This window comes from Zea mays, chromosome 1 (assembly GCF_902167145.1).
Source record: "Zea mays cultivar B73 chromosome 1, Zm-B73-REFERENCE-NAM-5.0, whole genome shotgun sequence".
Classification (NCBI taxonomy): domain Eukaryota; kingdom Viridiplantae; phylum Streptophyta; class Magnoliopsida; order Poales; family Poaceae; genus Zea; species Zea mays.
In genome coordinates, this window is record NC_050096.1 from 155,551,967 (window position 1) to 155,567,456 (window position 15,490).

Here is a 15,490-nt window from a genome sequence, read left to right on the forward strand (position 1 = left end):
AAGCGAACATCTTTTTAGTCTACAATGGAAGTGAGAGTGAGATCACACTGTCGAAATCATCACCACCACAGTACGGTAGCGTCCAAAACTTCAAAGCCAATAAAAGGCGATAACCAAACCAACACGAAAACCATTTTACAAAAAAATATCACCCCACCCAATAAAAAACCCTCGCCCCCATCGCAGCAATCGACGCCCGATCCAACGGTCACTGTGCCCCCACGGCCGCTCCCCACGTCGCACTCCGACCTCAGCAAAGATGCCCTCCTTTTCTTTTTCCCCGCATTATTATTTGATTTCCTCGCCTCGCCCTCCCTCCACTCCTACCGCTTCCGCCGCCGCCCGCCTCCACCCCTGCCCTCCCTCCGCCCCACGCGCCTGCGCATCGTCGATCGGCGCCCGGGCCGCGCGCTCCCTCCGCCCTTGCGCCCCCGTGGACTGAGGCCTCCCGCTCCGCTCAGGCCGTACGCCGCGGGGTTTGCCACTCCGCGTTCAACGACGTAAGTAGCAGGTCAAGACCCTAGTCTCTCCCTAGTTGGATCTAGGGGCCTGTCTCGATCCGCTCCCGGATCTCGGGCCCGATCTGTGCTACCGGTTCGGGTGTGGTTTAGGTTGTCTCGATCCGTCAGTTCGTCGCGGCTGGGTGCTCGCTCGTGTCTTCGCTGTGCGGGATTGGTTCCTGCGTTGGTTTCTAGATCTGAGTCAGTTTTTGTGGTTAGAGTTGACGACCGGGCCATTTCCGCGCGTGTGAAGTTAGATTCATTTGTGGGGAGCGTCGACGAGTAGAGTTGAGTTGCGTTAGGCGTTGAAGAATCTGATGCGCACTCAATTTGTATAGTTGATTGTTTCTAGTGAATTTGTAACATGAACTTCCACGTGCTAGTCGTACCATTTTCGTTGCTGTTTCTGTGTATGATTTAGGGCCTGTTTGAGACTGCTCTAGCTCCAAGAAATTTGGTTGAGTTGGTGGAACATTTCATTAGCTGCTCCAGAAAGCCGTAGAGCAAGAGCTGTGAACCTTTAGAAGACATTTAGATAAGTTATTTTGTTTATTATTTAGATTAAAAATGTTTTAAACTATTTAAATTTATGTTATAAACTTTCCATGCTGGAGCTAGAACCTGGAGCACTCCCAAATACTCCCTTAGCTCCTTCCGCGTACTCTTGTTTGGTATACAGTTACTTGTGGTAGTGCCACCAGCTATTTTCTGAAAAGGGAGGTATCATGCCCTATAGTACCTCCCATATTGATCGTAGTCTTGGTATAGTTTCTGTTAAGCAATAATTTCTACAGCTGGCCAATTTCGCTGCAACCATTTAGTTTTGTAAGGGCACATGTTTGCTTGCTTGCTTGGAGAACTCTAGCTTCATTGGTTTATAGCTTGCAGTGTTAGATTGGAGGCCATGAAAAACAGTATCAATCTGAATGCCAGTTCTTGTTTATTGCGGCGAGTTGAAAAAGATTCATGCCAAAGTGTATTAGGTTCTTAACTTGTTATACTGCTAATTTGTCTATGATCTTGTGCTCCACTAAGGGGTTACATGTGCATCAATGACTAGCATTGGATCATTATTGTTCATATGACACCATGATTATTGTTCATATGGCATCTTGATTTGTTTATTGGACTACTATAAGAATCTACCACGCGTTCCTGAAATTATATTATTTCTCCAATTTGTGTGGGCATGCTTACTAATGAATTACCACATTTCATGGTTACGAGTTACAACAATACAAAGCATGCTAATTTTGTTCCTCTGCTTTCACTGTTACATTCAGAGTCAATATGTCGCTCGATGTTACTCAAGTACTCTTAAGCGCGCAATCTGCTGATGGCGCAGTAAGGAAGCATGCTGAAGAAAGCCTCAAGCAGTTCCAGGAGCAGAACCTCCCTGGATTCTTGCTCTCTCTCTCAAGTGAGTTGGCCAATGAAGAGAAACCTGAGGAGAGCCGCAGGTTAGCTGGCTTGATTCTTAAGAATGCACTGGATGCAAAGGAGCAGCACAGGAAGAATGAGCTTTTCCAGAGATGGCTGGCACTGGATGCTGGTGCCAAAGCACAAATTAAAGGATTGCTGCTGCAAACTCTCACATCTCCTGTTGCAAGTGCCAGATCCACTGCTTCCCAAGTTATTGCCAAGGTTGCCGGTATTGAGATTCCGCAGAAGCAATGGCCAGAACTTATAGGATCATTGCTTGCAAACATACATCAGGTCCAGCCAAATGTCAAGCAAGCGACGCTTGAGACACTTGGCTATTTATGTGAGGAAGTTTCTCCAGATGCTGTTGACCAAGACCAAGTCAATAAAATACTTACAGCTGTTGTTCAGGGTATGAATGCTTCTGAGGCAAACTCTGATGTCAGGCTTGCAGCTACACGGGCATTGTATAATGCTTTGGGCTTTGCTCAGGTTAATTTCTCGAATGACATGGAGCGTGACTATATCATGAGAGTAGTTTGTGAAGCGACACAGTCTCCAGATGTGAAGATAAGGCAGGCTGCTTTTGAGTGTTTGGTGGCTATCTCGTCTACTTATTATGATAAGCTGGCAACATACATGCGGGATATATTTAATATAACTGCAAAAGCTGTGAGGGGAGATGAGGAGTCAGTTGCGCTCCAGGCTATTGAATTCTGGAGTTCCATATGTGATGAGGAAATCGACATTCTGGATGAGTACAGCAGTGAATTTACAGCTGATTCTGATGTTCCTTGCTACTACTTTATCAAGCAGGCTCTTCCTGCCTTAGTGCCGATGTTGTTAGAAACTCTCCTCAAGCAAGAGGAAGACCAAGACTTGGATGAAGGTGCTTGGAATCTTGCAATGGCTGGGGGAACTTGTCTGGGCCTGGTGGCAAGGACCGTTGGTGATGACATTGTTCCTCTCGTAATGCCTTTTGTGGAGGAGAACATAACCAAGTCTGAGTGGAGACAAAGAGAGGCTGCAACATATGCCTTTGGCTCTATCTTGGAGGGCCCATCAGCTGATAAACTGGCTCCTCTTGTTAATGTTGCATTGGGCTTCATGCTGTCCGCGCTGATGAAGGATCCAAGTAACCATGTGAAGGACACAACTGCTTGGACCCTTGGGAGAATCTTTGAGTTTCTTCATGGTTCAGCGCTTGAAACTCCTCCTATCATTACGGCCGAGAATTGTCAGCAAATACTTACTGTGTTGCTTCACAGCATGAAGGATGTCCCAAATGTGGCTGAAAAGGCCTGTGGAGCCCTCTATTTTCTTGCACAAGGCTATGTTGATTCTGGGTCTGCATCGCCACTATCCCCTTTCTTTCAAGATATTGTTCAGAACCTTCTTATGGTCACTCACAGGGAGGATGCTGGGGAATCTCGGCTACGAACAGCAGCATATGAGACCCTAAATGAAGTTGTCAGGTGCTCCACTGAGGAGACGGCTGCTATTGTTATGCAGTTAGTACCTGTGATCATGGTGGAACTCCATCAGACACTTGAAGCTGAAAAGTTGTCAACTGATGAGAGGGAGAAGAGGAGCGAACTGCAGGGCCTCCTTTGTGGTTGCTTGCAGGTCATTATTCAAAAGTTGGGAGGGATGGAGTCAACTAAGTACTCTTTCTTGCAGTATGCTGATCAGATGATGGAACTGTTTTTGAGAGTTTTCGCATGTCGAAATGCCACAGTGCATGAGGAGGCTATGCTTGCTATTGGTGCATTGGCATATGCAGCTGGTCCAAACTTTGCAAAATACATGGCACAGTTTTATCAGTATTTGGAGATGGGTCTTCAGAACTTTGAGGAGTATCAGGTGTGTGCCATTACCGTGGGCGTTGTTGGTGACCTCTGTAGAGCACTGGAAGACAAAATTTTGCCCTTCTGTGATGGCATCATGACTCAACTCCTGAAGGACCTGTCCAGTAACCAGTTGCACAGATCAGTGAAACCACCAATATTTTCGTGCTTTGGTGATATTGCACTGGCAATTGGGGAAAACTTTGAGAAGTATTTGATCTATGCGATGCCTATGCTCCAAAGTGCTGCTGATTTGTCTGCCCATACCACTGCAACTGATGATGAGATGCTCGACTACACCAATCAGCTAAGGAGTGGAATCTTGGAAGCCTACTCTGGTATCCTGCAAGGATTTAAGAGTTCACCTAAGACACAACTACTGATGTCATATGCTCCACATATTATTCAGTTCCTTGATGCTCTGTACAATGGAAAGGATATGTATGTCAAACTTCACACTCTGGTTCTTATCTTTGCTGCCTAACTTATATGAGTCATTTGTTTTGTTGACCTAACACTTTATGATGTTATACCTCTTTTGAAGGGATGATGCTGTGATGAAGACTGCAATAGGTGTCTTGGGAGATCTGGCAGACACATTGGGTGTCCATGCTGGCCCTTTGATCAATCAATCCACCTCAACCCAGGCATTTTTAGAGGAATGCTTGGCATCAGATGATCCTTTGGTGAAAGAATCTGCCGATTGGGCGAGGATAGCAATCAGCCGTGCAGTTTCGGGTTGATGCCAGAGTCTTGAGTCTGCACTTGCATTCATCTACATATCATCATGCCTGGGTCTTTGATTGCATCATGTCCAGACATGCTCTTGGGAGAAATCCAACATTTTTACAGCAGAGTCTGAGGGTCCTCACTAACTCATGCATCACTACATGTGTCAACCCGCCCTTCTTGCTTCTGCGAGAAAAGAGGGTTCAAGCTGGCCGTCTGCTAACTTTTTCTAAAGGCATCTGCAACCTTCATTTCTTATTGGAGGTGAGATGTGAGCTTCTATTGTCGCATGACATGCTGACCAGTTTCCTTGGCATGTCAAGCGTATGATCTGTGGCCTATCATTTCCCCTTGCATTCATCTCATGCATTGAACATTGGTCGGATGGTCACTTGGGACAACAGGTCCAGTTGCTTGCTGCTGCTCCAGTAAGCAAGAGCGGGCTCAAACGCATTGTCACAGGATTATTTTTGTATCGATCAGGGTGGCCAAGTCCATGCTGATAGTAGGATGTTAATTTCCTAGCATTCTTTTCCTTTCATCCACTTGCATTGTCTTTGCATTTCATTCTTGGTCGGATTGTTTTGTAAGAGTTATTTTAGGGCAAAACTTTGTCCTGTCTGGTCTGCTACCGCACGCTATTTGTAAGTCAAGTTCATGCGTGCATTGGTTTATTTACGGGTGCTATTGGAGCAGCGGGTGTTTGTGCTTTTTTCCATCTTGTTTTTGGTAATATACATACATGCTGCTCCATTTCGGATTATCAGGAGCTGGGCGGGTGAAGAGACAGTTTTATAGGTCTTTGGAGTTGTTTTTGCCGGGGCAGAGGCAGTTGAGTTGGCTGTGATATCTTTTGTGATTTATGAAGAAACAAAGTGAATTGAGAATAATATGGTGAAATGTAAATGGTCTTCATTTCACGCTTGGAACTAACCTCCGTGCAGACTGCAGATCCCACCCACTTATTATAATTGGCTCCTGCTTCTCCGGCTGAGAGCATATATAAGTTGCTGGGTGTTGGGAGTTCTCTCTTCTCTGAACGTGTATCTAAACATGGAATCAAATCAAGCAAACTTGTGAACACAACAAAAATACCAAACATTGAATCAAATAAAAGTAAAGATGAAAACACAATAAAAGTACCTTCGGTTTAACAAAGCGGAAAGAAGAAAAGGTGTGCTAGGGAATGCTACTTGTTCTCTTGCTTCAATTCTATGCCCTCTTTCTCTTTTGCACCTTTTTGATTGATTAATCAACGCTTGTGGATCCTAGCTATTGTAGGAGTATATCAAAAACCATGGCCGGCAATATACTACACTAGCGTGGATCATGGATGCTGTCACATCGCTATGCTCGCCTATATTATATATAAAAAGCCAGGCAGACCTGTCTGATGTCTTGTCATCACAAACTCACTACACGATCGGCTATAGCGAGCTAACAGAAGCTCTATCAAGTACTGTGTAGGCCATGGCCGGAGCCCTCGTCTTCGTCGCTGTTCTCCTCGCCGCAAGCGTCGGCGCTACGACGGCTACCACGCTGACCATCCACAACCTCTGCCCCCACCCGGTGTGGCCGCTGGTGACCCCGAGCTCGGGCTTCCCCTCCATCTCCACCAACACCGCGCGGCTGGGCCCCAACGCGCTGCTCTCCCTCTCCTTCCCGCCCACCTTCTGGGCCGGCCGCGTCGCCGCGCGCACGGGCTGCGACGCCGCCGCGTCCGGCTGCTGGACGGGGACCACGCCGCCCGCCACCGTCGTGCAGGTCACCGTCCACGACGGCGGGAACCTGGACCAGGCCACCTACAGCGTGTCTCTCGTCGACGGCTTCAACGTGCCCATGGTGGTCAGCCCGCAGGCCGTCGGCGGCGGGCAGTGCCCGGCGCTCGGGTGCCCCATCAACCTCAACTGCGACTGCCCTCCCCAGAACCGCACCGCCGAGGGCGCCGCGTGCCGCGGCCCGCCGGAGTACTTCAAGAACCGGTGCCCGCTCACCAGGACCACGCCCACCGACGTCGAGCCCGTGCCGCAGAGCTGCCGCGCCCCGGGGGAGCTCAAGGTCATCTTCTGCCAGGCGACCATCGTCACATGCGGCGGCGAAGCAGAGCGCACCGTCCTCGCCGACAGCTAGACAGATCGAGCCGTCCAGCTCCATTCGCCTCCAGGCTCCGCTGAATCCTTACAGTAATTGTCATGCTTTCTTTTGCTCCATGTGTTTGTTAGCTTTGGCTTCGACGCGCGTGTACTCCGGTGGTTTTATTTTAGAAATCAGCAGTGAAGCAAAATAATTGTCTTCGGATATGTTAAACTGGCTGAGCCATTCAAAATCCACGAAGCGCGAGTGAGGTGCATCTGAATGTGGTTGTGGTTGGGGAATGGGGACGATGAAAACGCTTACGGCCGTGCCGTAGCAGGTTTTGGCATATATACCTTGTTTCTACGGAGAAAAAGCGTGAAAGCAAAAGTTGCGGATGTCTCATCAACTTTTGACAAAGCTGAATTGTGTCAAAGACCAAAGCAAATAAGATATGATCATGAGATACGAAGAATCATCCCCCCACCCCCTCCACGCACACTAAAATAGTCGCTTTAGCATTAGACCAATTGTCTCCATAATTGACGTTTAGAGGTGCGGGTCCCACATCTCCCTTCCACCTTCCCTGCAACCTCATTCCTCGTGCACTAGAGGCTTGTTTATTTCGATTTTTTTCTAACGAATTTTTATGAGAAAATCTGTGTACCATGAAGATTACGTGTCAAGGATGATAAATGAGTATATAGAGTTTACGATCTAGAAAGTAAAATATTCATCCTATCTAGAGATAACAATAGGTAAAAACCCGCCGGACATTACTTGTCCAAACTCATACCTACGAAAAAATGCACCCGCTAAAAAAATCCATACCCATGACGGGTATAAAATTTTTCCCAAACCTATGCCCATGCAGGTTTTGGGGTACCTCAACAGGTTTCCCATACGCACTAACATCAACATAAAAAATAATTCATCATATAAATGACAATCAATACAATAATAAGCCGAGATAAAAGGAACAAGTGATAACTAATTTTAGCTTAAACTTTGTTACATGAAGTTTATTTTTATTAGAACATATTCAATTAATAATATTATGAGACATATTTATAAGGAATGTTGATTTTAAGGCGGGTTTTAAAAACCCATAGGTTTGCGAGTATGGGTAGTGGAAGAACAAACCCATGCCCACGTATCCGTTGGGTTTCCATTTGGACCCATTAACAAACCCATGGGTAGAGAAATTGACCTAAACCCATACCCTAATAGATCAAAAACCCACTGGGTTTTGGGTAGCGGGTACCCATTGCCATCTCTACTCCTATCGTGACGACTCGACTGATTATGTGTTCACGTTGATTTTGAATGATTTTCACGGAAGCAATTCTCATAAAAGCGGGCTGAAAAGCTGGACGTTTGGCAGTCCGCGGTAGCTTGTGGCGGATATAATCAGCAAAAAAGCTGAAACAAACAGGTCCCGCGACGATCGTCGCTCCCACAATCCCAACCTTGTGGATGGATCTACTGTCAATCTCATGTCCTCGATCCCACCAAAGGCCTCATCCCTCGTGCCACTAGAGTGGAGGCCGAGATGGAAAGGTGGGGACCCGTCGCCCCATACCCATGGATGGATCCACCACCATCTACTCAGCCTCGGCCCTATATTGATTCGCCGATGTCGAGCCAGTGGCCGCCGCTTACGCCTGCACAAAGGTGAAATCAACAACGTCGAGGCAGGGGTGTCGCCGAAATCTGCATGCAAGTGGAAGTGGGGCTGTCGAGATTAGCAGTGTTAATGCGGGACCTGATACCGTTAATTCAGAGGGAATTCTTCTATTAAAGTTAGTTTGAAAGCAAGTGAAGACAAACCTATAGAGAAAAAACTAGTACAATGCACGTGCGTTACGACGACATGTAATCTAATACCCATAAAAAATAAATTTAATATCAGAGTGAGCATATGGTCTACATATCAAATATTAAACTAATAAGAACAAATATTACACCTTATCTTATTCAAAAGACCGAGAAATGTATGAGTTGAAAGAGAGCCCGACCCTTTTTTATAGGGCGCTCGATTGCTCTTCCCCCTTCAGCTAGCGATGTGGTACTATGTGGGAGCGCTGCACTGCACATGGCTTCCTATCGTGTTAGACGATGGTTTCTCAAGGCCCATCTGTGGTGTAACGGCCCATTGTTAGACGAGAAGTGTGGAAGAGAAACAGATCTACGTGCTTCGCACGTGACGCACTGTAACACCCCGTCCACTCCCGGACCGGAGGTACTTACTCCTGGCATCCCTCTAAGATAATATATCATCCCCATAGACCAGCACGAGTCTTTTGTGTGCACTTTGTCCTCACTCATGCACACCCGAGAAAACATCCTGCTTGGTCATCCATCCCAATATTGCTCTAGGCTAAGCACGCTTAACCCAAGGTTCTTTCGAGATAGGCTTCTGGAAAAAGATGCACCTTGTTGGTATGAATACTCTATTAATTCTATTAAGCCTTAGACCAGGATATCACCATCAACTGGGACTAGGATATCACAATCCACCCCCATAGAAGACTGACATCCTCGTCGGTCAACCCCAAGCTAGGAACCTCTCCTTTTGGCCACGTTTGTGTGTTTAGTGTCGTCATATGCCATGCCATGTGACCACTCCGGGCCCACATGCGCCATGCGCCATATACCCGAACCCCTAGCCCACACACACTCGTGAAACCGCGAGGGTCGGCTCTGATACCATTTGTAACACCCCATCCACTCCCGGATTGTCGGTACTTACTCCTGACAACCCTATAAGACCATAGACAATCCCCGTAAACCAACACGAGTCTTTTGTGCATACTTTGTCCTCACTCATGCACACTCGAGAAAACTTTCTGGTCGGTCACCCATCCCAAAATTGCTCTGGGCTAAGCACACTTAACCTAGAGGTTCTTTCGAGACAGGCTTCCGTGTCATCTAAAGAGCAAGTTGCTACCTGGAATCTCAAGTCCTAGGCAAGTTGTGCCCTTGATCATTCCTTTTTACCCAGTCATGTTCTTATTAATCAAAATGATCTGCATAGGTTAATTTTGATGGGACCCAATAGGTTACCTAGTTTGACTATCTTTATACCTTGTTTGCCACTAAATTTTTGGGTAGTACGTGCTATTGCTTTATATGGTTTTGGGTATAGAGATACACATTATTCATGATTATACTTTTATTATCAGTTGTTATTTACTGTTCATGATAAGATTATTATGTTAATTGGAACATGGAGAACCACCCGGAAAAACAGTGCTACCACAAGGGTGGTATGGGACACCCTTGGCTGACTAATTAGAAAAGCTAGTGGAGGACTACCTTACTCGAAAGGGGCAAGGGCAGTAGGGGAGTGGTCAGTGTAGGGAGGCCGTTGGGTTGATTTTGCTGCGATGGCGATGAGGCGAGGGGTCCCTGCATTGGAGCTTCCTAGAAACTGTAGCGGGTTTTCTGAAGCTAGTGGAACTTTTTAAAGGCCTCGTAGTGTTACCCTACCTCGCCTCCTCGGTAGAGGTGTATGGGAAGTCGCGATCCCTTGGCAGATGGGTAACATGACTTGTGAGTAAAGATGTGCAACCTCTGCAGAGTGTAAAACTGGTATACTAGCCGTGCTCACGGTCATGAGCAGCTCGGACACTCACATGATTAATTTATGGAATCTTGGGGGCCTTCGTCTTCCGAAGGTCCTCAAAAACACGACTAACATGTTTCCCAAGTATAATATATGTACATGAACCTTCAGACATGGGATGAAGTTGTACATGATATGAAGACACGGTTTGGGAGAAGGATGAACCAGTGCCGAAGCTACCCGTGAAAAAGCTTCGGCTTAGCGGTGGAAAATGAAACCGACTTAAAGGGGAAAGGCTGTCTAGTCCTCGATAGATTATCCCTAAGTCAATAGTAAATGTCAAGGGCATGAATGTAATTCTACATAGGCTGCGTCCTGTGCCTATAAATAGATGAACAGTGACACCGTACTGTTCAAGCTGACTTGTATTCACTCGCACGTCACGCTTAGATTTTTTACCTTCTGTCAAGCCGAAGGTATAAATGTAATTCGATATTGTTCATGTTTATTCATGATATGATAATAAAAATGTTCTGATGATGTCATATAATTATTCATGTTATTTTCCATGTTTCATATGCTTCTACTTACTTTATTATATACTGAGATGATGAAGGTACATCCTTCATAACCTTCGTCTGAAGACCATTATATCCTAAGGGAGATAATGCTTTGAAGGATGAAGGTCTTTAACCATTAACATTTTGTGTTGCCTTGTTATCAACTCATAGCATTTGAGAACAAGTCCCCAACATTGGCGCCCACCTCCGGTGAACTCATTCGATCACCTTCGGCAAGCTGTGACCTTCGTCATGCTGCCGAAGAAAGCTTTAGGGCTAGGGGCTGCACTGCAGCCACTAGACGTCAACCAAGACACATTGCGCGAAGCCCGAAGCCAAAAAAGGAAGGCTACAAGTCTAACGCCTCAGGAGGAAGAGTTGGACCAAGAGATCAGGGATCTTGAAGCTATTCATCAACAGGTCCAGAGGAAAAAGGAGAAGATGCTTCGTCTCATCGAACTTCAGAAGAAGATCGATGAGGCCACTGAAGAAATGCGTCATCTCACTCAAGATGACCAGTACCGAAGGCCTCAGCACAGGGAGCTTCGTCAAGAGGGCTCATTCAATGAAGATGAATGGTACGATGACTTTCATCATGGTAACTTTACTTTTGATGATGCTTCTCCCCTGGCAGCAGAATTGCAGGCTATTCCATTGCCACAATCCTACAAGCCACCCCAGTTGCCCATGTACGATGGGCACTCGGACCCAAAGCAATTCTTGATGAGCTATGAGGCAACAATATCCTCATATGGAGGCAACGCCGCTGTCATCGCAAAGTCCTTCATCATGGTAGTCCGAAGTGTGGCCCAGACATGGTACTCTTCTCTCCAGCCAGGGACAATCACGTCATGGCAGAAGCTTAAGGACATGTTTCAAGGGTTTCAGACGAAGCCAGTTATCGCTCAGGCCTTGTTCTAGTGCACACAAGATCATGAGGAGTACCTTTAGGCGTATGTCTGAAGGTTCTTGCGTCTGAGAGCACAAGCGCCAACAGTGCCCAATGAAATCGTCATTGAGGCCATGATCAAGGGTCTTCGGCCAGGACCTACGACTCAATACTTCGCCAGGAAACCCCCTCAGACCCTGGAGAAGCTGCTTCAGAAGATGGATGAGTACATCCGAGCCGATAATGATTTTCGCCAGAGAAGGGAAGAAGCTTATAGGTTTTCTAAGATGACTAGGGGCTTTGGAGGAAGAATCCACCCGAGGCATGTCAGATTAATCCACAGCTCCAGTCAAAGTGATGACAAAGGAAGCCAGTTTCAGAGGCCACAACACAGCGCACAGTCTTCAGGGCAGCAACATAGCTCCTTCAGGCCACCAGCTCAAAGGGGCAGGGGCAGCAGGGGCTTTAGAGGAAGATATGGGGATCAACCCAGGAAAATCTATTGCTTATTCTGTGGTGAAGACAAGGACCACACTACAAGAACGTGCCAGGTTACCATTCAGAAGCAAAAAGAGATTGCCGAAGCAGAAGCCCGGCAAAATTAGCCAAAGCAGGTTTTACATACTGCTTCGTGCTACTCTGCCTACATACCAGAATATGTGGGCAATCAACCTACAACTTCTGTTGCTTCGACAAGCCATTCACAAGCTTCCTGGCCTAAGCTACCACCGCCACCACCATTGCAACCTACTCATACCCAAAGCCAGCAGCCAGAAGGGCGCCAGCACCCCCAACAGCAACGTGACTTCAGGGAGGAGTCCGAAACTCGTACAATCAACAGGACTGTACCAGAGTCAAAGCACATATATTGAGGAATATCCTACTTTTGAAGCACTTTTATCTTTTATGCCATTTTATTTTCTGTGTGAGAAACAAATAATGAAGAACTTAATTTCAATTTTTTGTAATAATCGTGCTTGCACCAGAGTGAAATATATCTTCTTCATGGGTTTACCAAGCTCAAATGACGTGTCTAAGAAAGTGGAGTAAATTTTCGAAGCTGGAAAGTCTTTCCTAATGGAATGCAGAGCCAAAATTGACGAAGTTATAAAAGCCGTTCCTAAGGGAGCGCAGCGTAAGTTTTTTGCTCAAAAGTCGTTCCTAAGGGAATGCAGAGCCAAAATTGACAAAGCTACAAAAAGTCGTTCCTAAGGGAGCGCAGTGTAAGTTTTCTGCTCAAAAGTCGTTCCAAAGGGAATGCAGAGCCAAATACCACTGAAATATAAGGCGAAGAAGTTCAAAAGTTGTTCCTGAGGGGATGCAGAACTTATACCATCGAAATAGAAGGTGAAGAAGCTCAAAAGTCGTTCCTAAGGGGATGTAGAGCTTAGACTCAAAAGACGTTCCCAAGGGGATGCATAGTCTTTCGTGTACTAGTGTGGGTGTAAGTGTGGGTGTTAAAGCATCATCATATTGCGTCATATCATCGCATCATTTAGCATAGCATCACATCATACATCATATCGCATCAACAGAAAGATTGAATACGAAGCAAATCTTTGGAAATACTTCGTTGAATGAAAATGTGCTAAGGCACGAAGCAAGCTTCGGGTAAAAATTCTATCAGATCTGCCCTAGAAGGGGCTTCCTTCTTTACGAAGCATGAAAAGAAGGGAAGGTGTTTTTTCGCCGAAGGCTCAAAAAGAGGTATGTGTGTATGTTTCATGCATCACAAAGAAATAAATTACAACAACTTACATATTCGATTCAATGATACATACATCAAATGTTACATAGTTTTGTTACAATAGAAGTCTAATCTTCCTTCAATTGTTCCATACATCAAGCATTTCAAAATATTATTACAATAAAATATATTCTTCTCTAAGGACTTTTTCTGCGACTTCGTTCAATAGTTTATCGATGACTTCATCGATAATGGAGTTCGCCATGCTTATAATATCAAGTGCTTCCTTCATATCTGGATCAGCTAGGGGATTGTACGGCTCCGGTGGCGGGGATAGTTCAGCTGTAGTAGGTAAACTGTTAGTTCGAAGCCACAAAGCAAGTACTGAAGCCAAAAAATCAAAAACAATACCTATGCGCCTTTCGCGTTCAGCAGCCTCTTCAGCTCGCTTTGCTTCTTCCCGGGCGTCATGGGTGTCTTTTTGATTCTTTTTTATAATTTCGTTGGCCAGCTCTCGGCCACCGTTCACCCAGACATCAGAATAAAACTTCCCGCCCACTAAAGTTGCTTCGACTGAAGGATCCTTCGTGTCGTCTATGGAGAAGGCAGCTTCGGCCTGGGCTATAGCCTTAACGTGATCACATCCGGCCTTCTCCAGAATAGCTGCGATTCCCCGAGCGCCGGAGAAAGCACAAATATCCCCACGATCATTCAATATTTCCTCAAAAGCTTTGACTTCCCCACTTATCCATTCAATAACGCCTTCGGGGTCGCCTCGGACAAAATTTTCTTCAGAAGAATAGGCGCCCACTTTGGAGAAGCTAGTTTTTAATTTCTTCACGCAATCCAAGGAATTTTAAAAACACTTTTCCTTGGATTCGCGAAGTTCTTCAACATTTTTCTCTAGTTTATTCATCCAATATTCACTAATCTCTTGGTTAGCCTGTGCGAGCGCGCAGTTCTCCTTAGCTTCGGCCAGTTGTCTCCGAAAGTCTTCAACCTCAACTTTTTGGGCTTCGGCCTGAGCATTGTACTTAGCTTCGTCTTCTTTTATTTTACTCACCAATGAAATCAAAATTTTGTCTTTCTCTAGACCTTCGTTTCTCAGTTCAATCACCTCTGAGTGAAGGTTGTTAAGAGCCATTGTACAACCTTCGTCTTCGGCGCTCTTTTGTGCCCTCAAGGCATTACTAAGAATTAGGCCCTGCAAAGAAGAAGAAAGAATTGAGCATGGAAATAAAATACTTTATTTTCCAACTTCAAAGTTAACTTCTATACCTTTATACTGTTATACGCGAGGCTATCAGCAAGATCATCCTTCGACATAATCGAAAGGCCTTCCTCAAGCTTTGGAAATCCCATACGTTTAGCTATCTCCCAGCAAACGAATATTTCTTTGCTACCCGGGAGACAGTATAGGAAATCATGTTCGTTAGTGCCATTAAACACTAAGGCTCCTTTCGGATATTTTAGTTTTTGGGCATAGTGTCTGGCTTCCAGGATTTCTTCTTCGTATAATTTTTTCCCCGAAGCATGTCAAAAAATGTAATCAACATCTTCGACTGAAGCTTCGGGGGTAGGGGATTTTGCTTTTTCTGCCATGTCTTGCCCTGCTGCCATGCTGGTATCTGAAGTCTGTTGATCAGCTTTATCTTCAGGCGCGACAGCCTTCGTCTCAATGGGCGTTGAAGGCCCAGATTCGGCTCCGACTTGGACTTTGGCAGCTTCAGCAATTTTCTTAGCAGGAGCAAGGCTCAAGGCCTTTGTGGTCTCTAGAACAGCGTCCAGCACGCTGGCCATCCTCCTCCTCTTGGGAGTTGTTGCAGGAGCCCTTTGCACCTTCGGCAATTTTGCCTCTGCTAGTGGGATCAGAATTTCTGACATTTTCACTGTTTTTTCCACCTGTGGCTCTTCGACCTTATCATCCTTAGCTTCGGCTGGCCCGACTGTAGGCACCTTCGGCACTACATTCGGCTCTTCAACGCTCTGCACAATCAGAGCAGCTTGTTTTGCTTCGGCAGTTGAAGGGGCCCCTTTGTCAAATTTAGGCACTACGGCCGGTTCAATACATTCGGTGGGTCAGAACCTTCACTTTTTTGCCCTTCGGCACAACTGTGGTGGCCAAAGCGACAGTCTTTCTCTTTTTTCCTTGCCCTCGTAGCGGGTAGTGATAATCAGGGTATACGAAGCCAATCACATCAAATACCCTATTCAA

General features: G+C 46.0%; 2 protein-coding genes and 1 pseudogene across 3 annotated transcripts; 2 read left to right on the forward strand and 1 right to left on the reverse strand.

Moving 5' to 3' along the window:
* Positions 1 to 267: 267 nt before the first annotated feature.
* Positions 268 to 5,431, forward strand: LOC100383778 (uncharacterized). Of its 2 annotated transcripts, none has more exons than XM_008647239.3 (3): positions 268 to 511; positions 1,784 to 4,210; positions 4,314 to 5,431. In XM_008647239.3, exons 2-3 carry the CDS (start codon positions 1,791 to 1,793, stop codon positions 4,510 to 4,512), a joined length of 2,619 nt encoding a protein of 872 aa, XP_008645461.2. In that variant the 5' UTR covers positions 268 to 511; positions 1,784 to 1,790; the 3' UTR covers positions 4,513 to 5,431. The 2 variants fall into 2 exon arrangements, with proteins under 2 accessions (XP_008645461.2, NP_001346559.1); NM_001359630.1 differs by having other exon boundaries at positions 353 to 500; positions 4,314 to 5,388.
* A 472-nt stretch (positions 5,432 to 5,903) lies between these two features.
* LOC100285468 (uncharacterized) lies at positions 5,904 to 6,798 on the forward strand. The gene has a single exon (NM_001158361.2). The coding sequence runs from the start codon at positions 5,969 to 5,971 to the stop codon at positions 6,626 to 6,628; it is 660 nt and encodes a 219-aa protein (NP_001151833.1). The 5' UTR covers positions 5,904 to 5,968; the 3' UTR covers positions 6,629 to 6,798.
* A 1,620-nt stretch (positions 6,799 to 8,418) lies between these two features.
* Positions 8,419 to 8,569, reverse strand: LOC111590637 (uncharacterized; annotated as a pseudogene).
* Positions 8,570 to 15,490: the final 6,921 nt, after the last annotated feature.

Bases quoted from the DNA above. Each gene is read 5' to 3' on its own strand.
- LOC100285468 (NM_001158361.2), top strand. From the start codon at position 5,969: ATGGCCGGAGCCCTCGTCTTCGTCGCTGTTCTCCTCGCCGCAAGCGTC.
- LOC100383778 (XM_008647239.3), top strand. From the start codon at position 1,791: ATGTCGCTCGATGTTACTCAAGTACTCTTAAGCGCGCAATCTGCTGAT. The intron at 4,211-4,313 runs GTATGTCAAACT...CCTCTTTTGAAG, and splicing joins CTGTACAATGGAAAGGATAT to GGATGATGCTGTGATGAAGA.